Source organism: Ursus maritimus, unplaced genomic scaffold, assembly GCF_017311325.1.
Source record: "Ursus maritimus isolate PB19 unplaced genomic scaffold, ASM1731132v1 scaffold_9, whole genome shotgun sequence".
Lineage (NCBI taxonomy): Eukaryota > Metazoa > Chordata > Mammalia > Carnivora > Ursidae > Ursus > Ursus maritimus.
This window is the reverse complement of record NW_024427107.1, coordinates 61,925,417-61,951,691: the sequence shown is the minus strand read 5'-3', so window position 1 is coordinate 61,951,691 and position 26,275 is coordinate 61,925,417. Positions and strand designations below refer to the sequence as shown.

Here is a 26,275-nt window from a genome sequence, read left to right as displayed (position 1 = left end):
ATGGCCTCTAAATTCTTTCTGGTTTGCTAATTCTGTCTTTGATCATTCATTTGTTCATCCATTTAACTAGGATCATTTTGGTTTCTACTTCTCTTCGTCTAGTGCTCCCATGCTAACTAAAATTGCCTATGTTTTTTTCCACTTTTCTGAACCCCAGTTCCACGGCTATTCTAGTCCCTTCATGTGGTGGCCTCTTTAAATCCTTCTCATCTCATCCAAATTTTCCCTCGTCTTTACCATTCTCATGGGCCCCTCTTCTCTGCTGGGTGGTGACTACTAATAATCCTTGTTGAAGGATCTTTCTCTATATAGGGGCACTGGAGATACAATGCTTTTGTCCTTCTCCCCTTCTCCTCCCTCCTTAAAAAGAAAGACTTAGTAGAAATTAAAACAGAACAGATGAGCGTGATTTTGGCTTCGGTGAAGTACTATTATATGTAGAAGGAGCTGCAGACTTCACGGTGGTGAATTACTGCTTAGTTTATTAAGAACTGAATAAAAGATTGTTCCTAAAACAGATACAAATTATTCTCTCATGGTAGGAATTTTTCATGTTATTTGAAAACTTAAGAACGTGTGTACTTGTCCAAGATTGCTAGACTGTAATCTCAGGGATTGCAGAAATCATATCTATGTTAAGTTCCCTTCCCCTCGTGTGCCTCATGCCATGTCTAGGTAGGTACCAGGCACTCAAAAATTATTGGTTAATCAATGAATGACAAGCCGTCTTGTAATTTTGTCCATGAGTCAGACAGAAATGTGTTCAATGGCATCCACTTCTGTTCTTACCTCTCAGATAGAGGTATTCTTTGTTACTTTGATTTCGTGTCATCTTTTGACCCTAATTTATACACATTTGCAAGTCTGTCTGCTTTTACATCCAACCTGGATAAGGCTGGCAAGATCACAAATTAGCCTAAGAAAATTATGTATGACAAATTGTCTGATAAACAAGATAATATGATATTAACTAAACACTTCAGAATTGACTACTATTATACATCATCCATGGAAACTATCCTTCTGGGACATTAAAACATGTTTGACTTTATTTATTTAAATTAAATAAGTATTATGATTTAGAACCGAAGCACTTTGTACCATAGAATTAAATTTCATTATTCAAGACTGAAAGGGTTAACGTGTAGTAAGGGAAAACCACAATGTAAAGGGAGGGAGTTCTAGAACTTTGACAAGATGTTAGAAAGGGAGCCACCATCGAGTCTGGACAAACTGTTAGTGATAGAGCCATCCATTCACTTAGCCCAGGAGAAACTTACAGGCTATGCCCCTCTGTGTGTCAGGCAGTAGGGGGATATTAACATAATATATATCATACCTTCAGGGAATTTACAATCTAGAGGGAGAGATAAACTATTAAGGGATAAGCCTTGAAAGAGAAATTATTGGGTGACAGAAAGCCATGACTCTCTCCAAGCTTGGGGCAATCAGGAGCTACATGTGAGAGCTACATTTCAAAATGCTTTCTAGAAATATCAAATAGAAAACATGAGTGCTGCCAGTCCCCACTCCCATGTCCATGGCAGATGTCAATATATGATGATGCTACTTTTACTCATTGAGTCTAGCATGAGACCTCAGGCTCTTTTTAATATCATTTCAGGCAACGGTTACCATTTGATGAAAGTTGGCCTACAAAGTAAAACTTACATCCCATCCTAGACAAGTGCTTACCCTAGCTCCACTGAGAAAACTTGCTAATGTATAGCCTGGCTATCTCTTCTGAAAGGGAGATACCACCAAGGTAATAGTGATAAAACTTGGAGACTGAATGGATACTGGGAGGAGAGGACAGGAGACATCAAGAACGATTGGGTCATCCAACATGGATTATCGGGAAGAAGTTAATTCCATGAAAATAATCATAGATGAGACAGACTCTTGGGGTGTAGCTGGTCTAGATATACATTACAAGTTTGAGGTTATTACAAGATACCTAAGTGAAGATAGAGACATTTACCCACCTCGTGTTTCTTGCCAAATCTGAACCATTTTCAATTTTTTATCTTAGTAACAGACACTGTCATTCATTCAGCTGTCTAAGCCAGAAAACTCCGTGACACTTCCCTCTTCCCCATCCCTCAGAACTAATCCATCATGAAGTCCTATCGGTTTTATTTTCTATATCCTTTCCATGTATTTTATACCATTTCTTCCGTTAGGTATTATGCAAGACGTACTCAACACTAACAACTGTTCATTGTTTATTTGAAATTCACATTTCACTGGGCATCCTATATTTTTATTTGCTAACTCCAGCCCAAAATAATCTAATTCAAAAGAAGCAAAAATAGATGTTCAGACTGCAAATGCTATGCTCTGGACTGGACTCTGGGATGGACTGTTATGCTGTCAGTGTAGGATGTTAAGAATCTGGAGACGAATGTAAATTTATTTGACCTGCATAGCACATGTATATTTAAATGGCTTAAAAAGAAAATCAGTTGAGTAAGGTCAAATCACAGAGTATTCTGTGAGGTACAGATGAAGTTCGTAGTGGAAAAACAAAATGTTTTCTCTAGTTTGACATTAGCTGACTCGTCTTCTAAAACTTTGATAATGATATCATTCCCCTAGGAAAGTCGAAGTGCTGAAATTCTTCACATATTTTGTAAATTTATGTGTTACTGAAAAACTGAAAGCTAGCCAACATGAGAGATATCGTCAGGTTCCCTCAGAGCCTAGCAGAATACTATATCATGCGTGACCTGTTTTTGAAATGGGATTTTGTGAAAAACAGCAGAACACCTTTTCTGGCTCCTTTTCTGTTCACTGCTCACACTTGACATATTCCTTAGGTGATCTCATTAGCTCCCATCATGGCAACTAGATTCCAAAATCTGCATTCTTAGCAGGGGATTGTGGTTTCAGGCAATAGAATCAACTCTGGCTGAGGATATGAGAATGCTCACATATTTCCCAAAGAGTTCGGAGAGGCAGGCTAAGCTCAACACCCATTCACGTTGAGAATGCTGTTCTAGAAGAAATCCCACTGTTGCTGAGCCACTTAACAACCATGCCACCGTGCGCCCAACTGCCTCAGCTCAGCTTGCCCCAGTAACAACTCGGGACTGGCCAAGATCTGCCACCACTGCCAGTAAGAGCTGGATGCCTCCACCACCATACTCGCCAAAAGATGGATTCCATACACAACTACTTTCTCACGGTGCATCCTTGCCATTTTGAGTGAGTGGCTATGAGCCCTAGCAGCAAGAAAGACGGGGAACTTGAATTCTGGGTACTATCACAGGGAAGCTCCACTCCTAACGTGGAAAACTTTCCAAATACACAGGAAGGGGGTCTGAAGGACAGTGAGCAGCAACCAAGATGAAAAACATCCTCTACTCTTGGAAGCAACAAACCACATTTTACAAACATTCTACTCAATGGAACATAATGATTAAGACACAGGCAGTGTAGTCAGACGCGATAGGGATCCAGTTCCAGCTTTGCCTCTTACTGACCGGAAGATTGAACATACTAGCCCCTCCAAGGTGCCATCTTCTCATCTGTAAAGTCGACACCTTAATACCATTCCCCTCATAGGCTGGCGGAAGGGACAAAATGAGGAAAGTGAATACCTTTGGTGGTGGCGTTTTCATCCCCACAGGACAAGTTCTCCTCATTATGAATACTGTAAATACGGGCCTCTTATCTCTTCCTTTTGAAGTCTTTTAGCTACAACCAATTTGAGGATTTAAAAAAAGACTCTTATTTTTTTTCTCCTTTATTCTGTAGTGTTTTCTTGTTCACATAAAGATATTTTTCCTAGTGAAAAGGTAGGCGAACATTCCCTTTCTTAAAGAAACTTTTTCCCTAATATTTGTCTGACTTCATTGCAAAAGATTTAGAAATTAAAGAAAAGCAGAAAGGTAGAAATAAAAAAAACCCTCAAAATTCAACTGTCTAGAGATAGCCACTATTAATGGTGTGCCATCTATGTGTCTGTGAGGGAATATTTTGTATCAGCCTTGGGAATCAGAGATTCATGGAACTGGAAGCAACCGTAATGACCGAGAACCACGTGGTTTGAATGAATTCCCCTCCATTCCCAGTGGTTGCTACAAGCCCAGAGGGCTTCTCCTCCTGACTACCTTTACCTGTGTTTTCTCCAGCCTCGCATTAGAGGGGAAAGGTCGCGTGAAACCTTTGTTGCCAGGTTGCAGGTTTTATTTATTAATTTTGTGTTAAGAGGCTTCAAGTTTTATGTGGCAGCCTCGTGTTTCTAAACAGGGGGAGTAGAGAATTCTGGGAAATATTATTTGTCTCAGCAGGAGTCTTTAAAAGAGTAAGAGGGTAAGAAAATTACTCTTTTATTGCAAGGTTTGCCAAATGATCTCTGAGAAGCTGTGATATCATTCATAGGCTGTGCCAAGCTGGATCGAAACTGCTCATCTTGGCAGACATCTAGTGAGCGTGTAATTCCTCGGGGTTGGTATGGGCCTTTATCAGAAATAGTTCCATAGGCAGTATTTACATAACTGTGGTGGAGTGTGAGAATAAACACAGCTGTGGCATTGCCCTAAATATTTCTATTCAGCAGGGAATTAAAAGAGAACTTTATCGCTGAACTACAGATAAACACAATTCATCAAGCAGTGGTCAGTTCAACTGGGGAACAAAATAGGAGTTATAAAAGACTGGCCTGCTGAAAATAGCTCCAATCAGCCGTCCTGACTTTATTGCTCCTTTATTTGCTCCCTCCCTCCTCTTTCCCGGTTCCAGAAATGTAGGACTCATCAGCTAGCAAGGAGGTTGTCTAGATTTTTTTTTTTTTTTAATTCCAGGAGGGAAGTAGAAGGCACTCTGATTTACTGAGCAAGGCCTACTATGGGCCTGCGTGCTTCCTACTGCTTTATCTGTGTCCCTCATTTCAGGAGGGTTTCCTTTCTCTTTCTGGTTATAGAATTGAATGCTGGTGGGGTAAGGGTTTTTTGTTTGTTTTTGCCAAGGAGAAGACTGTTTAACTCCAAGGTGTGTCGACGTGGAAGCATGATTGCCATCGTTCTAAGTGATCTGTATCTTAGGAGTACTTCAGCTTCTGTGTATTTTACACATTCATGCAGTTCCCCTTCAACTACGTGCAAGAAGATAGTTACACGGTATATTAGTTTTCTAGGACTGCCGTAACAAAGTGGGCACAAATGGGGAAGCTTAAAACAACAGAAATTAATTCCCTCTCAGTTTTGGAGGCCAGAAGTGTGAAATCAAGGAGTTGGCAGGGCTGTTTCCTTCCAGAAGCTCTGAGGGAGAAACCATCCCATGCCTCTGTCCTAGCTTCCAGTGCTTCCCAATCTTGGGCAATTTTTGACTGGGATGTATCACTCCAATCCCTATGTCCATCTTCCCACTGCCTTCTTCTCTGTGTCTCCGTGTCTTCTCTGTCTCTTACAATGACACCTCCTTGGATATAGGACCCACTCTAATTCAGTGGGTAGATGAATGGAATAAGGATCTCATCACCATCCTTACTTTAATTACATCTGCAAAGGTTCTATTTCTAAATCAGTCACATTCTGAGGTTCTGGGTAGACATGAATTTGGAATGATGCTATTCATTCTACCATATACATGGTGAGCTTCCCAGGGACAGCGACACCCAACACATGCTAAACACCTGTGAGTTTTCTTGAAAACTGAAATGTAGGCACAGCATATCTTTGTGTACATGGATTAAGAAATCACTGCATGTTTCTGACTCCATTTTGTAACTCAAGAGATTTACTAGGATTTTGTTTCAATATGCATGCCTCGTCTCTCTATTAATGGTGTAGTTAGGAAAGAACTAACTTGCTTATATGTGCTCATATGTGCAGACAATTCAAAAGCATTGTATTCACTAATACAGTGCCTTTTCCCTGTTACTGAGCCAACAGAAGAGTCTTAAAATGCTGAAAGCATAAATGGCACCTGCTAATATCAGGATTTACAAGTCACAAAGCACTTTCACAATTATTATCTCATTTGATGCTCTAGTAACCCCGTGAAGATTTTATTTTACCACTTCCATTATAATCATCATTATCACTTCATCATCATTATCATCACCACCACCCCTATTGTACAGGGGATAAAGAAACTCGAGGCTCATAGAAATTATGTGACCTATTTGTGGTCAGTGAGTCAGGACTTCTAGTTGTATCTCACAACCCAATTCAAATTGATTTAAGCAAAAAGGGGAACATAGGAGAAAAGTACAGGATATGCTGTGTGTCAGGTATGGCTGGATCCAGCACTCTCAACTCTGTTTTCCTCAGTGTTGGCTTCATTTGCAGGCAGACCCTCCCTTCTTGATGGCAAGATGGCCTTCAGTAGATCCATGATTTTATCTGACCCCTCAGTAGATGTGATAAGGAAAAAAATCTCCTTAACAATTACTCCTGTAGAAATCCTGGGTCTAGATCTCCATGACCCAAATCACATCACACCTACAACACTCAAACCATTGAGTCCCCAAACCACTGAGGCTGAGAATGGGGGTAAAGCTTGTTGCCAGAAAGAGGGAATGGAAACTGGGCAGACAGAATCACAGATGGTCATAAGAGAGTAGAGTTCATAAAGTGACAGAGCTTGGATTTGAGACAAGCCCGATCCACCTGCTCTTCCTCCTCCTCCTTCTCTACCATCCAGTACAGTGAATACACAATGGATACAGGGAACAAAATCCAGAAGGTAGAATGTGAGACAGTGAAGTCTCCTTTCTAATCTTGTCCTTGTGTTGCTCAATTTCCCTCCTCGTTGAACCCACCTGGATACATTTCCCAGAATAGTCTCCACAGTTACAAACATTTATAAAAATCACTTTGACATCAGTGGTATGACACTGCTTCGCCCGTGCTTTTTTCTTAAGATATTATTTATTATTATAATTTATTTTATTTATTTTATTTTATTTTATTTTATTTTATTAGACAGAGAGGGACAGAGAGAAGGGGAGGGGGGAACAGAGAGCATCTTAAGCCGGCTTCACGCCCAGCACAGAGCCCCACGTGGAGCTCTCGATCTCACAACCCAGAGATCATGACTTTAGCTAAAACCAAGAGTTGGTCACCCATCCAACTGAGCTCCCCAGGTGCCCCTGCCCGGGGGTGCTTTTTTTTACTTCCAGTGTGTCATGCATTTGTGATTCCCTGACCTTAATGACTTCAGCTACCCAGCCACAGTAGCATTTCCACCCTGGAGTTTTTATTTCCCTTTTCCTCCTCTCCCCCTCCTCCCCTCCCCTATTTCTACTTCATTTCTTCATCTTTATCTCCTTCCATGCATTTACAAATTGATGAAGTACTTACTGGAGTTGAAATTGCTTTTAAAAAATGGGTTACGTGAAATATATGAAAATGTTTTTTTTTGTGGTATGTTATCAGCAAAGTATTTCAGAAAGGTAAAACAGTTCCCCATCTCCTTTCGCCCTCACAGTTGCTGGTTAGTTTTGGCACTGAGAAAACTAAGGGGCCTTAGCAGATGTTTGTAGCTCTAGTGATGGCCCCCATTCCTATCGACATCCTGCACGTGGGCCTCATGGAGCTCTTTTAGGTGGAACAGAGGTAGAGGGGATTCTGAAGAACACTTTTGATTGAGAACTTCTGCCTTTTTTTTTTTTTTTTTTGACTATAAAAAACCACAGGCCTCTCTGCTGTGTCCTGTGTGTTCTTTCTTTGGCACTTTAAGACTGATTGGAGGAGCTTGATCCACCTTTTGGCCACTGGAAACCCTGGCAACCAACCAAGCTCAGGGATTCTTATGAACCCATAGAGCAACCTTCCTCAAACTCCAGTTGTATCAGATTTACCTGGTGGGTGATTCCTGGGCCCCACCCCCAGAATTCCTAATTCAGTGTCTTCAGAGTGAGATCTGAGAATTTACTTTTCTAGTAAGTTCCCCAGGTGGTGCTGCTGCTGCCGGTTGGCTGCCCTTTGAGAACCACCACTAAAAGCATAGGACCCTCTAGTTTGCCCCAGAAATAGCCCAAGATCCTCTCTGTACTTCAGGCAACCACAGCCAATGAAAACAAAAACTCATGCATTTTGGCTGATATCAAAGTAATCCGTGGTGACAGAAATCCGAGTAGTGGTGATTTGGTGCAGGGAGTAGCGGAGAGGGGTGTAATAACTGGAAAGGGGGCCTGAAGGGGACTTCTGGGACACGTGTAATGTTCTGTTCCTTGATCTGAGTGGCAGTTCCGCAAATGTGTTCCCTTTGCAAAAGTACATTTGTGCACTGCGATTTGTACACTCTTCTGTCTGTAGGTTATACTTAAAAAGTTTACTTAAAAATTAATGATGCTAAATGCTGTTAGGACCTGGGAGAAACAGGCCTCTTATCATTAGCCTGTACCTTTGTTTACAAGTCAGCTTTCCTCTGGGGGCAGGCTGGCAATCCAACAAAGGAGATGTTCTTTGTTTCCTTTCTTTCTTGCAGGCATCATTTGTGTATGTGTGTGTGATACCTGGGGAGTGGCGGCTTCCCAGACCGTCATTTGTTTAAAAACAAATCTGGGTCTTCAAAAGAAAATATTGTAAATGAAATAGTTGCAGGTTTTAAATTTCTGGAATAACAGATCATGTTAGAATAATTTGAAAAGCACACCGAGGGGCGCCTGGCTGGCTCAGTCAGTAGAGCAGGCAACTCCTGATCTTGGGGGTTGTGGGTTTGAGCCCCACGTGGGGATAGAGATAACTTTAAAATCCTGGGGCACCTGGGTGGCTCAGTCGGTGAGGCGTCCCAACTCTTGATCTCACCTCAAGTCTTGATCTCAGTGTCGTGAGTTCTTGATCTCAGTGTCGTGTTTTCGAGCCCCACGTTGGGTTCTATGCTGGGCATGGAGCCTACTTAAAAAAAAGAGAGAAGTAAAAATCTTTAAAATAAGAAAAAATGAAAAAGAAAAGCACATTAAGCCCTCATTAATGCTTTTTGAGAACCGTGGTTGGTATTTAGCTATGTAACTTTACTAAAAAGTAACAACTGTGGTTAAGAATTACCTCCCATTTCTTTGAAAAGTGCGCAAGAGGCATGAGATTTTTTTTTTTTCTTCTGAGGACAGATGTCACCTAAAGAATTCCCTGTTTTATCACAAAAAACCTTTGGAGTCTTAGGAGTCTTGTTTTGCAAATTTTTGACCAAAGTGCTAATTTTTGCTAAAACTTCCCCCGGGACATTCCACTTTCTAAATCATTCCTTTTCCACAATTTAAGTTTATGAGTAAAAAGGTTTACTCACTGTAAAAGTTTGGTTTTGAATGTTAACGAGGCCAAGTTGCATTGGGACTTCTGATTTTCAGGTGATCTGCAAAATTGTTATTTTGAAACTCAGGAGCTAAAGATACTTTTGAGCATGAGAATGAGACTTCAGACAGCTGTGGAAGAAAATGAGCGCCCTCCCCCGCCCATGGGATATTGTCCCACCTAAAGGAGAGACACTGTAATAAAGTACCTAAATTCATGGGATTTTGAGCCTAATGAACATAGGTTTGAATCCTAGCATCACTGTGTGATCTTGGGTAAATTATCTCTCCCTCCGAACTTTAGTTTTTTCTTCTGTTAAATAGGATTAATAATATCAGTCTTAGGGATATTATGAGAAATACATATATAAATAGTAAATATTCAATGCATGGTAGCATAATAATTAAGGGGTGAAATAACAAACGGATCATTTTTATTCAGTTTTGAATCTTCCCAATTCCTATATCTTTCTGATGCAAACATGAATGTAAAAATATTTATTTGCATGTATACATGAATGAATAAACGTGGGGTTTTTCTCTCCCTGCAATAAAAATTAGCTGTCTAAAAAGTATAGATGTGAAGGACAGGTTAATAGTTGTGAGGGATTTGGGATGACAGTGGAGAGGGGAGCATTGTGACTATCGGGGTAGCTAGAGGGAGGGCTTTGTGGGGATGGAATAGTCCTGTATTCTGAGTGCTGTGATTCACAGGGGATAAAATGGCATAGAACCACACACCTACATTGCACCAATGTCAGTTTCCTGGCTTCGATACTGTATTCCATAACCATAGGGAAAGACTGGGGGAAGGGTATAAAGGACAGAGAGGTCCATTATACTGTCCAAATATATACTATTTTTGCAATGTCATGTTAATCTAGGAGTACTTCAAAAAAAAAAATCTATCTAGAACTTCGTTCTTTTACCACAATGACAGTATGCAGATCTCACTCTGTATCTCAGGTGGTCCATATGGAGTTCTGGGGTAAGCTTTGGTGTTTGACTTTTGCCTTCTTTTCTTTCTTTTCTTTCTTACTTGACTTTAAAGAGAGCTCTTAGTGCGCCTCTCTCCCCACTGTGACTGCTTCCTAGGCCGAGTCACTTCTTCATTACACAGGATTAAATGGTAGGGAAGTATGCCACAGACAGGATTCCTGAGGAATGCAAAGTTTGGTCATCTTTGGTTCTTAAATACTCACAATTAACACTGAGCAGTAGGATTAAGCGTGGGGCTAGATATTTCAGTCTACTTCCTACAGTAGCAGCAAGCATGTGCGTACATTATTAAAAACCTCTGTGGATTGAGAGGTAAAGCAAGTTAGTATCAGGTCACAGTTTGGAAGTCTTGATATGATGCTATTGATAAGCCAGTCAGCTGAATAACAGGATAACCAGAACTTCTTCATTCAGATGACTTGGTGGTTGAATAACTATGTCCCCAATATCTAGACCAATACCTAGGCATTCAGTGGATGTTTGTGGATGAACAAATGTATTAATGAATGGATGGATGAGGGGAGCATTAAGATAAACCATGCAAAGCTGACAAAGTCCAAAAATCAGAGTACAGAATTAATTGACCTTTGTGGCCCAGGACTTGACAAAGCATGACCTACCAGGAAACTTTCTAACCCTTCTCTCTCTGTTTCTCCAGGCAGCTTGAAATCCACTCTCCAGATGCTAAGCACACGGTGATCCTAAGGAGCAAGGACTCAGCCACTGCCCAGGCCTGGTTCAGTGCCATCCATTCCAATGTTAGTGACCTGCTGACCCAAGTGATTGCTGAGGTCAGAGAGCAGCTGGGGAAAACAGGCATTGCTGGGAGCCGAGAGATCAGGCATCTTGGCTGGCTTGCAGATAAGGTAAGGAGAATGCTCCCCCAGGAGTAGACATTTCCCCCCCGGGTTCTCCCAGCACCTGTTGCAACCGTGAAGTCAGTTACCTCGCTGCACAGGCTGGATCTCTCATTCACAGGCTCTTTGGACTTCCTGTCCATCTCCAGCAGGCTTGTGTCATACATGGGGGGCTGTGTCCTAATCCACTTTGAATCCCCCAGAGAGTCCAATACGTTGCAAATTACAGGTGGTCACAGAGTCTTTGTCGAATGGATGAATGAGTGAGTAGATGTGTAGTTTGTCACACATATGAAGGTCAGGGAAAATAACTTGAAGGCACAATGGAGCTTTTTTGCCTTGTGAGGTAAGGAAGTGGAACAGGTTGCTTAACGAGGGAGTTTCTGTGAGTTTTCATGAACCTGCATATTAATAATGTGGATACATTCATTTACAAATAATAACAATAACAGCAAAGAGTCCTTAGCAACTACCAGGTGTGAACTCTTTTGATATATTATCTTGTATTTTATCTGTGTTTTAAGCCAGCAGGCCCTGAAGGTCATCATTTGTGAGCACCTATTTTGTGCAAGGCACGGTACTAGGCAGAAGTGAAGTGTATAAGGATGAGTGAAGATTTAATCTTTGTTCTCAGGGAAGACAGCTACTGTGGAAAAGGACCTGGGTCATGTTAACACTGTCACTCTGATTTCTTTTCCCAAGCTACATGATACGTTGAAGATAGTAAAACTCACTTTGCAGGAGTCTGCTGGGAGTTAACCCTTCTCTTCATTTCAAAGGATTGAACCTTTGCCATTATCCCTATACCTGATTGCTGTCCCTTGAACTTGACCTGGAGTGCTCAGGAACACGGGGCTTTTGGAACAGTCTGACCTCCCAGTGACTCACATTGTAATAGGCGGTAAACGGGAATAATGATTGTCGCAATAAACAGCTTTCCTGCCAGTGAACCATGTCATCTGAGCAGGCCCAGTCAAACAGCACTTGAAAGTAATACTTGAACAGAGCATTAGGCTGTTTTCCACCATTGTTCTTTGTTTGCACCAGTTCATGCCTGGGTCTCAGCCACAGAGTTCAACACAGAGTGGGCTGTTTGATTTGGTGTTGTCCCATCTGTCACAGATTTCAAAGGATGAAAGGAACAATGCAGGTGGTGGTAGCACCCAGAGTGTAATAAACAAAAGCCACAGGTAGCCTCTCGTGACCTATGTGCTGGGGTTCTCAATGAAAACAATACTGCAGATCAGGATGACAGCATTTTAGAAGTCAACAGTCTCTAATACTCTCTACTTTTTACTCCCTCCAAATGTGTGGGGGATCGTTCCATTGCATATGACAGAAAGCTCAACTCAGCTTGAGCAAAAAAGGGATGTATCACTTTTGAGAACAGTGAACAGTGCCCAAGAATCAGCTGCAGGCATGGTGGGATCCAGGGATCCAAATAACGATAGTAGTCCTGCTTCCCGTCTTTTTGCACCCTGCCCACTTCATTGGTGTACATGTAGGCAAGCCCTCATCCTTGGCCCAACAGTTCCAGGCTTGTGTTTTCCATTACAGCCACCTGTCTGCCTGAATAAAAGCCTTTTTGCCCTTATTGTTCCAACAGAAGTCCTTAGATTAAGCCTGACTGAACTGACTTAGATCAGATGTTCACCCTGGGTTGTGCTGGGATCAGCCTCACCCAAACCTTGTGCCCTGAGAGATGAGGAGAGGTGGTTCTCCAATGGCAAGTTTGGCTGCTATGCAAGGAACAGACTGAATGGATTCTGGGGAAGTCAAAGCAGCAGACATTATCTGCTATAGGAGGAGGAGAGGTTTGGGATAAAAAGATGTCCTCACTTGCTTAGGGCCCTGAGTAAATTGGCAGATGTCCTGGAAATCTCAGGGTCCTGGCAGGAAGTGGATGGCAAACTCAAAAGTGATGATTGGAAGGAATTTAATGAAGGGATGATTTGTAAGGTGTGGCCAAGGTAAGGAAAACCAAGAAGAGATGGATAAGCACTCCACTGCCACCCCTTAATCTGAAATAGCAAGGACAAGGAGCAGTTACCTGAAACTAGCAAGACTCATAGCTACAGAAAAGGGCCACCACTAAGAGCTATGGTCTTTGGGAGGGAAGTATAACCCCTGCGACCCCGAGCACTGATCTCCTGCTGGTGCCTCCCATTGGCTGAGGTTGCCCGGAAGCCAGTGGCAAGGGAGCCCACTTGATGCGTTCTGATAAGCTCCTTCTCCAAAGGCAGGAGCAGAGTAGAAAAGGGTAGAGACTGGACCTGGAGGGTCAAAGGGAGCTGTCCAGCACACATATCTACCTCCAAGTGACTGAGATGCTCTCAACTCCTGGAGGTTCTTTCTTTTTTTCCATCTCTTTTAACACAAACTTCATTACTGTTTGGAAATGTTGGAAAATACAATTGTGTCATTATTAATGATGTTGACATTTTTTCCAAAGTTTCCATTTTCTCGCTTATACGTTGTCTGCTTGTCCCATATTATCAGTAGACACATTATTAGGCATTTCCATGGAACAGTAATAAAAGCTCATAAAAAGCTCTTTTTGGTTTTAGAATAGTATTGTTCTTATAAATTCAGGTAACCATTACAGATGTTTCTTCAACTTGTATTATACATTGTATTCCTAAGAGCAGTAATGACTTACCATAGACAATTATCAGAAGCAAGAATGTCTTTTATTGCCTTCAGCTTCAGAACTTCTCAAAAGATTACCATAGATCAAGTCCTAAGGAAAAAAATCCAGGCTGGAATCTTTTTTGATTAAATATTTAATACTGAATCCTAGTGTGGAGGCATACACATGGTTTTCAGCAAAATGTTACAATGAATGGCAAATCCTTAATACTGTAGCCTTCTTATATTATCACAAATATCAGAGAATTTGCTTGGTATTTGTAAAGATGGAAAGTGTGAGCCTATATATATTCAGCTGTAATTTACCTTAAATTGATGTCCTTTGTCTTTTCCTATGCTGTTAATCTTTGGTTTTGTGATTAATAACAGCAGCTCTGGGACATGGTTTGAACACATTAAATTTAATTTCAGATTTTTAGAACTGGCATTTACATGAACAAAAACAATATGAAACAACAACAACAACTTCCCTTTTAAAATCCTGTCTGTGCTAATCCTAAAACCTCTATACTCCACAGGAGGAAGACTTAATATTAATGCCATTCTTCCCTGTGAGATGGTTGAGGACTGGAAGAATGGCTCTGCCAAAATGGCTAGTCCTTGAGGTAATGAAGAGAGTTCAGTGCACTCCAAGAGAGGAGAATGAACATAGAAAAAAGTGGAGGTAATGGATTAATACAGCTTGTAGTGAAGGCAAGCTAGAGACTGATCTAAAGGGAGGTGAGGGTTCATCAAACACATCTGGTACCTTGGATGGCATCCAATTATGATATCGAAAGCTGGACAGATGATTTGAATTTGATTTGGTGGGCAATAGGGAACCTTCATATATAATATAGGAGAGAAGGGACTCAGAGGTAATTGCTAGGGAATGAACATTCCTGTCCCCCCAAATCCATATATTGAAGCCCTTATCCTCAAGGTGATGGTACTTGAGGGTTGGACCTTTGGAAGGTAATGAGGCTTGGATGAGGTCATGAGCGTAGAGTGCCCACGATGGGATTGGTGCCTTTCTTAGGGATGAAGAGACCAGAGCACTCTCTCCACCATGTGAGGGTATAGCCCAGGACAAGGGCCCTCACCAGAACCCCATGTTGGCACCCTGATCTTGCACTTTCAGCCTCCAGAACTATGAGAAATAAGTGTTTGCGGTTAAGCCACCCAGTCTATGGTGTTCTGTGATAACAGCCTGAACTACCACAGTGATCTAAACCGACCTCTTCTTTGTACAGATGAGGAATCTGGGACCCAGAGAATGGAAGGTGTTTGATCTAAAGTCACACTCTAAATTAAGATACGGGAATAATTAGAGAGTGGAACAATGTGATGATAATCATGATTTCTTTAATTTTTAGAAGAATCCACTGCAGCTTATGCATTGCACCTGATTTTAGTCTTTCCTTGATTGAACTCTCCTAGCCAGTCTCTGGACTCCCTACAATGTCAAGGTCAGCACTGGGCCAACAGCCTTTGAGCTGGAGCCTTTTTTTTTTTTTTTTTTGGTCTCCTTCACTTCCTGGTCCTCTGAACTATGGCAGTAACAGTCCAGGCCCTGTGCTGCTTTCCCTGTGAGTACCCTTACCTGTAGATGGGTCAGGTGTACCAATGTGGTCTTTCCTTGGTTTTTCTTGGTCTTAAAACTTTTACCTCCTTACAAGCCCCAACCTACCCCAAAAGGGCCTATAGGTGCTAATCTTCACCCGGAACTGTAAAATATAATATGCCCCAAACACAGTTTTTCAGTCATTGTTCTTTAATCTTTTTGCAGCTGTTATTACTGAGGTGTTTTCAATGGTCCAATTTCAGACAAGAGAAAAATAAACTAGGCTCTGACTCTCTTGCTCCTTAGAAAAACACTAATCAACAGGGACATGGCAAAATTGTTGGGTTCTGTTTTCATCAGGTGTTGCCTTTGCTTTACCTTGTTATCTTAGTTTGCAAACTATTTCTTGTCAGATGAAAAACACAAAAACACAACACAAGGAAACAACAACAAAAAAAAACCCAGTCGGGAGCTCTGAGATGCAAATTCAATTCTCAGCTTTCCTCATTTCCACTTCAGATTTTAAAAATGGGAACATTTCTATAGCTGTGCCTCCCCAGGGTGTTACTGGAGGAAGGGAAGTTGGTAATTAGTATTTATTGTGTGCCTAGTCTGTCGCAGGCAGTGTGCTTTAAATAATTCCTATCCTGTGAGGCAAGCTTGCAGAAGTTGAGTAACTTCACTCCTCCAGCAAGTGGCAGGGACAGTGTGAGCCCTTCTTTCTAATCCTCAAGTCCAGAATTTTCCACTAAGCTGAGCTCACAGAGGGACCCAGAGAACATGTGTCCATGTGCGTGAGACCACCAGAATCCAGAGTCAGAGCAGTTCCACATACCAAAAGCATTGTTTCATAACTAAGAGGCATATCAAAAGAATTCCAATCTTTTATGTGTTTTTATGAAAGTAAAGAGAGGCTTCATCCATTCAGGCTGCTGAAACAGTGTGGTAGACTGGGTAGTTTATACACAGAAATTTGTTTCTCAGAGTTCTGGAGGCTGGAAGTCTGAGATCAGGATGCCAGCAGAGTTGAGTACTGGTGAAGCCCTCGTTCTGATTTATAGATTCTTGTTGTTTCCTCACTAGGCAGAAGGAGAGGAATGGTAGCTCTCTTCTTTTCAAAAGGACACTAATCCTGTCATGTGGGCTCCACCCTCGTGACCTAATTACCTCCCAGAAGGCCCCACTGCAAATACCATCACATGAGGGCTTCAACACATGAATTTGGAAGGGAAGGTATTCAGTCCATAGCAGGGGGCACTCACATATCAGGACAGTGCAACCGTTACTAAATTCTTTTCCTCCTATCTGCTTCCATCCTAATATTGAACTACTTTCATTTCTTCCATGAGCCTAAAAGAAAAAATCCAAGAAGAGATTCCCTCTTCTCTGTTCTTCCTGTCCATTCTTGACTATGTCATTCAATTACATCTGTCTGGCTGGTCCTAGTCTTTATAGTCCACACAATAATCCTCTGCCCTTCTCTTCTTTCTTCCCGATTTGTACTACAGAAGTCCAATGAACAGGTCCAACAAAGACTGAAATTGTCTTTAATATGACAGGTTAGGGGAAGACTAGAATACACACACACACACACACACACAGAGAGAGAGAGAGAGAGAGAGAGTTGGGCTTGGTTTGACTGTTTCCAGTATCTATGAATTCAGTTATCATGGTTCAAGTCGATATCCCCAGTCTCTCAACAACACAGTTCAAATTCCAGTTACTGTGGTCTATTAACTGCAAGTAATTTTATAAAGTACAAACTTTCCTGCCAGCTTTTCATTCAGAAAATCACTATGTAAATAGCTGGTGTGCCTCACATTGTGACCAATTCCGTGACTTGTCTCACAGTTGTCTGTGATTGGTCATCACATGTCTGTTCATTCACACACAGACTGTGGAGTGGGTAGTGGTGTTTCCTCCTTGTTTCCTGGTGATAAAGCTATGACATTTTATACGAATGAATAATAGAAAGGGGGAGTTGTCCAAAAAAGATGAAACTACAGTAAAATGAAAAGTGCTAATTGTGGAAGTGAGCTTCAAATCAAACGTAAATGGAATTATAGAAGAACTAGTTGACCATGGGGGCGTAGATGCCGGTGCTATTCAAGAGACTCTTGATATGAAGCCAGAAGTCAGTGAAGAAAGGATGAAGATGCCCCAGAAGAAATGAGAAGCTTCACAGCGTGGGAACTCTCAGAGACCTTTCACATCACTGAAAGTAGAAAGGATAAAATGTTGCTGGCTGATCCAGACTTAGAAGGGAGTGGGATGGCTTGTCAAGGCGTGGAAAAGACGCTCGCTCAGAATCCTAAGTTATGTGATGAGGAGAAGGCAACAAGCACTGTTCACACCACTCTCACATTTTGGACAAAGAAAACACATTAATTCTCGATCTTTCTAATGGTTTAAGGGAGAGATTACTAAGTAAATAGGTTTTATTATTTTTTTTCATTTCCCTATATATTTACAACTGACAATAAGACAATTTTTAATGTTCTAGTAAAAAATTTTGAATGTCCAGAGAACAATACTAATTTTTACAAGTGATTGAGATCACTTGGTGTAGTTTCAGCTTGCACATTTTATTGTGCAAAGGCAGAACTGTCTCTCTCCATCTATCCAACTCGCCCCATATCTGTTTCTCCATCCATATCCATCTCTATCTCACTCTCATCCCTCTCTCCATCCACCTAGCTCTCTGTCCCTATTCATCCACCTCTATCTATCCATCTCCCATCTGTCAACATATTTTCTCTATATTGTCATATATTTCACTAGACCGTCATTAATTTTCAGTTCCAACAATAGCAATTTATTCATCCCCCCAAATTCCACGTGACTGTCACCACCCAGGTAATTTCATCCTGTAGCTGTGTTGCCCAGCTATCTTAGGGGAATCTCAAATGCAAATGTAAAATAGCCTTGGCCTGAGTGAAACAGGCTGCCGGTAATCAAGATCTTGACAGTGTAATTAAGGGAACGATATTTCTGGAGCCTCTAAATATATCAGCTCCACCATCTGCCTAAAAATCACCTACGTAGGAATTTCCCACCACTTCTTCCAGGGAGAAAATAGTCTCTGACCTGAGGGAACTCCCATCTGATAAATAGAAATAGAACTACTGTCCAGGCTACTCCTGACTTGCACCATCCCTAAATCAAGACTGTTTGTTATGCTAGGAAACACAGACTGTTAATGCAATTAAGTGCTAATGGGCCAGTTGTGCTGCTTTAAAAGGCAGTCATCAAGTTCCTGCGTGAATCACCTCTGAGACAGAGCAAGACTGAGGAAAACCGGCAACAGCTTGGTTATCTTCCTGTGAGTCTTTCACTACGAGTGCTGGAAGTAAACGTGCCGGCGTGAATGCAAATTGCCCCCATCTTCCATTCTCTGAAAAATCAGGGATCTCAAATTGGGGCGGGTGGGTGGCAGAGAGGCAGCTATCACGGAAGGATGGAAATAGGCCCACTTTTCTGCGTGACTTCACAGTGCAGTTTAGTAATGGGAGTCATTGTCAACCAGGGTGGACGTATCAGCACTGCCCATCTTGTTCCTGTAGGGCTGATTCCCACAAATTCATATGAGCCCTACTCGATCTCTTGGGAGAGGTGTGTAGAACTCAAGATTGAGAGCTCCTATGCTGGTTGTATGGCCAGCACTCTCTGCTAACCTGTATCTTATTGGTCATTACAGATCACCCTGCCTTTATGAAATAGATCTTTTCCAGAAAACCTCTCTCTCTTCAGTAAAGAAAAAAAGATTTTCCTGTTGATTTCCAGTACTTGATTATTCTGATCACCTTCTATTCACCCCCTTGGTGAAGGAGAGACCCCACCATAATAAATAGCAGGAGATGGCCGAACCCATGACACCAAACACTGGATAGAGGAGCCTGGCAGCAGCTCCCTAGTTACATTTACTCAGAGCCTGGGGAGGATGCTGCAAGCCTTGCCAACCACACAGGGCTTACTAGGGGGCAGAGGGAAGCAGCAGGGACCGTGAGACAGGCTTTGTAGTAACAAGTGGGTGAGGTGCTCTCTGGTTCCCATGGGAATATGGGAGTGGCTTGTTTGAATCATTTTGCAGGCTGTGGGAGAAGTAAAACCCATTAGGGTAAGGACTGGGGGGAGTACAGGGAACTAGGGGGGTGGGCATATCCCATGAGAGCAGGAGCCCTGGGAGGCTCAAAGAGGTCAAGGCAGCACCTGAAATTTTAGGCCTTATGATACATTGATTAATATCTTAGGATTCTTTAGAAGCCAAGTTGGAGATGGCAATTCTTGGGGAGGGATTTACTGAGACAGGACACTCAGGAGAAATCTGTAAGGCAATGGTTGAAGCAAGAGAGGCAGGGGAGGAAGCTAAGCAAAGATGTGGTATCAGCTAGAGTCTAGCCTCATCCCAATCCCACAGGGTGCTCCGGCGCAGGAAGGGCAGCATAGAGCCCCCCACCTTACGTGGGACCGTTGGGATTTTACATCCCTGTGTGAGTCAGCCCCTGGCTGTGGGCTACTTTGCAGGTAAAGAGAGGCCGCTCCTGTCTGCCAGGGGCAGCTCTCTAGAGGAAGAGAAGGCTTCGACTGTGGGCAGTCACGATTCACATCATGTGAAGGCTGAATGCTCCAACCTAGAGCAGGGACTTTTGGCAGACGACCAACAATATCTACTGTAATCCCTGGTGTGTTCACGTAGGGAAGAATATTCCAGCCCACGTACACAGGGTCTTCAGGGGGCAGAGAAATACCGATAGTAGCCACTTCTGGGACATGCAGGTGGCTCTAGCCACCACCTAGAAGTTTCCTTTTATTTACAACTATATTCAGATCCTAGGCATTTACTCATGACTTTCTCCCCCACACCATGGAAGAATTATTTTTTAATGCTTTGAAATTCCCAGTGTCATTTTCAGAGTCCCTTTGCAGTCTTATATTTTTCGCTTGGGATTTTTATTACTTCTAATAGGACTAGACAGCAATATTACAAATGCAATGCAAATTAACAGGTTTCATTTTTCATCCTGAAACTCTTTTGAGTTGGTATTTTCAGGTTTTGTAAGCTGAATCCAAGTGATTAAGTTTGAAGTTCTTTATTGATTTTATGTACAATTAGGAGTAGAAATACAGATGTATCTAGAATTCTGGGATATGATTTAAGAACATCCACATTGACATAGGGCCTGAATCAAGATGAAAATGAGGGTCTTTACGGAGTCTCAGAGGTCAAGCAGGATTCTCAGAATTACTCTTACTCATTTCCCTTTCATAAGGATTCAAGGAGAGACCCTAAAATATTCCTCGATCTGATTCGGCCCTGCAGATACAACCTTGCAGAGAAAAGAGGCATTTTCTTATTTAGGTTTCAGTGCCTAGACAGTGTCTGTGTTGTCAAATGAGTGAGTCAGTGAACTAGTGGTAGGAGCCAGAAATGTATTCCCTGTTACCAGTAGACACTGCAATAGATTTCTCTGAGAACAAAGTACAATCTCATTTGTATATTCCACATGGCTTTGTTGGAAGACGAGAGGAGCAGCCCCAGGCACCTGACCCTCATTTCTGTGTTTTAAAAAATCATCTTTCCCCATGAGACTTCTCGAACCATAAACTCGGTGTAACTTAAGGGATTCCCTTATTTGAAAATGTCAAGCTTCTCAATTTTGAGTGAGATGCAGGAGTGATGGTCTTTGAGTGGCTGTTACGTTTTATGAATTTATCATCCTTCCTAATGAGGGCACTAGATTAAAAGTCAGAAAAGGAGGGTTCTAGACTCAGGTGACTAGTTGCACTGTTACCCCTGGTAAATAACACATGCCTTACTTAGTCCGTGGATTCTAAGAATCGGCTTCTTAACAGAGCTTTAGAGCTAGGAGGGGCAGAAAAAATAACAATATGAATTGGCAATTTGAAGTGACTTGACCATTATCACGTAGCTAGTTTGCATGAAGTATGAAACTAAAATTCATGTCTCCCTGATTTTCAGCCTAGGGCAGAATTTGCTCCACCCTGTACACCTCACCATCCATGTAAAGTGTCCTAGAACAATTCAGAATTCTGCAAATGTGCAATCCTTTTATTGCTGCTTTGCCATCGGGGAGTGCGAGGCCCTGCTGGTCTGGAACTTTGGTGAGATGGGGGGTCGGGATAGAGATTGAGAGTACCTTCTAGAGAAGATCAAAGGGTGGGTGAGAGCTCTGGGAAAATAAGAGAACTGAAAGAGTGAAAGCTTGGGGAGCTTTCAGGAAGAGAAGACTAGAGGAGAGTTGGTTTCTGGTCATGATGACCCATTGGCCAAGGCCTTTCTTGCCCTAATTAGAATGGACACTTTCCTCTTGGCCTGAAAGACTTCTAGAGTAGCATGAGCAATGCTAATTACACTTGTCTGTCAAGATACTTTATTTTGGCTCATAAAATATGTGACTGTGTTGTTCGTCTACCTCTCCGGCCTCCCTCTCCTATCCCCCACCTCGCCACTCCTCTTTGTTCCACGCACAAACGGACTAAATCTTGTGTGAACCATACTCTGATGCTTCTCACTTGCAGCTTCCCTAGACTCCTCACTAGACCTCCTTTTCCCTGGTTAGCCATCTGTCTTCGGGCTGCTTTCTGCCCATTAGCACAAATGGGTTTGAAAGGGAGAAATGCAAATCAACCCAATCTTTACCAGAGGCAATGGGGAAAAAAAATATGTCAGGGGCCTCCACCAGTGAAGAAGGACCATGTGGGCATGTCTGTGTTTCACAAAAACTTCAGATGAACATTGTTTTGTGTACCCAGATCTCCCAACACAGACACACGACAACCCGAAGTCAATAGTGTTAGTGCTCGGAACACGTGAAATGTCCTTGGTGTGTTTGTGTGTGTGAACACAGTGGACACTGTAATCGTCTCTGTCTTCGCTGTTGAATTCAGGAACCAAGCGTTTAGGCTAAGGTGAATTTAGGGAACCTAGAAATAAAGGTTGGAGTCAAATAAATCCAATAAGAACTAACTGAATGATTGTGTAGGAGGCAGGGAAGACTGGTGGGGGGTGTGATGAAGCAGGATATAGAAGGGAGAGCAGGGCTTGGGACCTACCTGCATGTTAATCCCCGCTTTGCTACTTACTGGTTGAGTGACTTCCGGCAAGTTTTTGGTTTTTTTTTAAGTCTTTGATCCTTTGTGTCTATAAAAAAGACATTAATACTTACCTCAAAAGAGAATTTATATGGTTTAAATGAAATAGTTTATGTCTCTGCCTGGCACAGGGCCTGCGCATAGCAAGCAGTAAATTGAAAGCAGGATAAGAAGGCAGGTAGCTCTCTCTTCTAAGCAGTAGTTTGGAAGTGTGGCGTATATAGAGGCCTTTAGAAGTCCCCAAATCTGCGAATGCTACTAAAATATATGTATATATTTTCTCTTATTAAATGTGGTAGAAAGGATTTGCCCTGGTCCTGTCACCAAATTTCTGACTTCACTGTGTGACTCAGAACTACCAAATCAGTATTCTATCGTTTAATTTATCTCTAACTTCTGTTTGCTGGCAGAAAACCATCACTTTCATAGTCAGTACCGTCATTTGCCTTTTTAGGCCGTTTTCCGAAAAGAAATGGAGTAGAGTGTACATGTATGGTGTGTGGGTCTTGAATGACGTCAAGCAGGAGAAAGCAGAGCCAAACTGATGGGTGTGGGGAGGGCAGTCAGGCCTCACCTTCAGAACTGGTCCCTAGCAAACTTGCAAGTGACTGCCAGTCATCAGCTTTCAGGGTCACACACAGTAACAACTGTATTAAATCCACGAAGGCCAAAGGTCTACTATCTGGTAGACTGAAAACTGAGTGAAAATATATACCCAACAACAGTGCTGCGAAAATTAGGAAGGGAGGAAGAGCAGTATAAATTGTGGTTTCTAGGAAAAGCTTGATAGGAAAAATCAGACTTGAGTTGGTCCTCAAAAAGTGAGAAGATTTGTAGTTAGCCTGTTTTTTAATTTCACAAAGAAAGTCCTTAAATAAAGGAGCTTATTACATGACGCCTGGAAAAGAGGTCATAAGGCATAAGCACAATTGATTGATTGTAAATCAGTCTCAATTTCTTCATAAACAGAATGTAAAATCCATATATATGTGTATAATTTTAACTAAGACCCTATTATCAAGCTTGTAGAGGTAATTCCATATTTAACCAACTCTAAATTATAAAAACACCTTTCTAAAGTTTATATAAATTTGATTAAATAAAGCAATAAATAATAAATCATTCTAAAGTTTAAATAAGTGAACGTATAAAAATGAATTTCAAGCAAAGGCATTAAAAAATGTATTCATAATTCCTGTTTCTTCTTTTCCCTAGAAGAGATCAGAAGCTGAAGGAACAAGTATTTGTTCAAAGTTTAGGTTCTAATACATAAAGGTGTATTTTGTTGTTTTCTCCATTTTATATTTAAGCTTTTTTTTTTTTTTTTTTGAGAGAGAGAGCAGAGGTGGTGGGGAAAGGGCAGAGGGAGAGGGAGAGAATCTTAAGCAGACTCCACAGCCTGATACGGGGCTCAGTCTCACAATCCTGAGATCATGACCTGAGCCAAAATCAAGAGTTGGACGCTTAACCAACTGAGCCACCCAGGTGTCCCTATATTTAAACTTTCTTTGTAGCAAACAAGAACCTTAAAAATAATTGCTGGTTATTCAGGTTTCTGGGAACCTCACCCTGTCCCCCTATATTATACTGAGAAAGAAGACTTTAGAATTGTAAAAGCCAACTTTTTTTTTCAAAGGTTTTACTTATTTGAGAGAGAGAAAGAGAGAGAGAGTGAGCACAAGCTGGGGGACTAACATAACATAATAAAAAATTAAAAAGAAAAGGAAAGAAAGAAAGAAAACAATCCAGATACAAGCGCTCTAAAGGGAATGGGGAACATGAAGGTAAGGAGCTAGGGGAGCTATTCTAGATAATTGTTTATAATGGGCAAGGCAGTGGATTGGAAATACCAAGATGTTCTCCAGGAACTCACCAGACAAATGAGCAAGATAGACATGGAAACTAGGAATTTCAAATATACATGCTCTAAATTTCTGTGTGGAATCTGCCAGGGCTCGTAGGAAGGAATCTGCTAATTGCACCTAGGAGCATAAGAAAGGTGTTAAGTGGAATCTTAAGGATCGGGAAGAGAAAGACTGTCTTGGTAGCAGGAATTGCATGTGCAGAAGCTTCAAGGTGCATAATGCATGGCCTCATTTAAGAATAGCCATTAATCTTGGGGGGCTGGAGCACTGAATATATATATTCAGGTTATGCTGCCTTTCTTAGCAACACCCTTAGGCAGTTGTACCTTCACTCATATGCTGCTGTATTGTATTTTTAGAATTATTCTTTAGAATTGCCGTTAAAGACAATTTCTTAGCAATGTATGAAAATCGACTCTAGAGTCACATGGGCATCCCTCTTGGTCTAAATGTGTTCTCTCTCTTTTTTGCTTTCGCCCTGCTTGGCTCAGCTCAGCACCCTCCATCCCTTTAGACCCTGGTTCCTGCCTCTCAGAACTAGGTACCTGAAGGTGAGTCTTGAGCCTTGGAATATAGGTGGGCACGGTGTTGTGCCAGCTGAGGCTGACCACCGGGGACACCACACCCAAAATGCATGAGGAAGCCAAATGGCATAAATTCTGAAGGAAAATAATTCAGCATTTGTGAGTGCCTACCGCTGGGCCAGGTGCTCTGTTCTATTTGGCGTTAGCTCTAGTGAGATTTACTTATTAATTCCATCTTCACCCAGTAACGTAAATCTGCAAGCTCACGACTATCCTTCTTTTAAAAAGTTAGAGGACTGTAGCATAGTGCTTCTTATGAAATACAGCCTGGGGCCTTATGTATTGTACCCAAATAAATTTAGAAGTGAACACTTCGGTGTCTCTCCCACAACAGTGTTCTTCCTTGGTAACTTGGAAATACAGAAGTTGTAATAAACGATTGTCTTGATCTGTTTGGGCTGCTATCTATAATAAAATACCGTATCACAGACTGCGTAGCTTATAAATAACAGCAATGTATTTCTCACAGTTCTGGAGGCTGGAAGCCCAAGATCAGAGTGCCAGCATGGGCAGACAAGGGCTGGCTTCCAGACTGTAGTCTTCTCGTCGCGTCCTCACGGGGGAAAGGGGGCAAGGGGTGAGGGAGCTCTGTGGAGTCTCTTGTATAAGGGCACTAATTCCATTCACATGGGTCCCACCTTCCCGACCTAATCACTTCCCAGACGATGTCACCTTGGGCATTAGGTTTTTAACATATGAATCTGGAGAAGACGCAAACATTCAGATCATTACAACAGTGAAATATTTGCATTAGGCCTTTATGAGGTGATTTCATGTCTGTTTGCCTTAGTACACCTGAGAACTCACTGATTCCATAGCACGTGACTACCAGAGCACAGGTGAGTTCTGTTGTCTTGATGAGTGAGCCCCTGCCCGTGTGCAGGTGCGCTCAGGTTAGAGGTGTGGGCCACCTGGCTGTGCAGGAACCACATTCCTTTTCAGGAAGGACACAGACGCCATCCGAGATGTTGTGCCTGCCTCATGGTTGTCATGGTGCAAAGTGCTTATTGGGATTCTGCCAAGAAAGGTGTGATCATGGAGAATAAAAGCTCCTCTTTGAATCATGCTGACAAGAAAGCTGATTCTCGGTGTTAGAGTGATTAGTTTGACCTTTCATTTTTAAGTGGTTTTATGAAAATGTGAGCCCTGCATGCTCTGTAATTTTAAACATGGAGGCTTTTTTGTTTTGTTTCTTCTTTTTCAAACCAGGCCTACAAAATCCGAGCTAATCTTAAACACCCATGTTGGATCGGGTCATCATCTCCAAAATCACCAGCTGCCAGTGGTGTCTACTCATTGTGCCATCCTTAACGAAAAGCAAAGTGTTAGTAAAAGCATGAGAGTCCTACCCAAAATGTCCTGTTAAATCATTACTTAGAAACATGACAGGCATAGAGATCTGAGGAGGCCTTTCTTTCCTAATA

At 41.9% G+C, this 26,275-nt stretch overlaps 1 protein-coding gene across 1 annotated transcript in view; it reads left to right on the top strand.

The window, feature by feature from the left end:
- SNTB1 (syntrophin beta 1) overlaps positions 1-26,275 on the top strand; it is a 219,306-nt gene that overhangs the window by 123,006 nt on the left and 70,025 nt on the right. Inside the window, exon 3 of the mRNA XM_008689364.2 lies at positions 10,899-11,106. Within this exon, the coding sequence (XP_008687586.2) occupies positions 10,899-11,106 (208 nt within the window). The remainder of the gene's footprint in view (positions 1-10,898; positions 11,107-26,275) is intronic.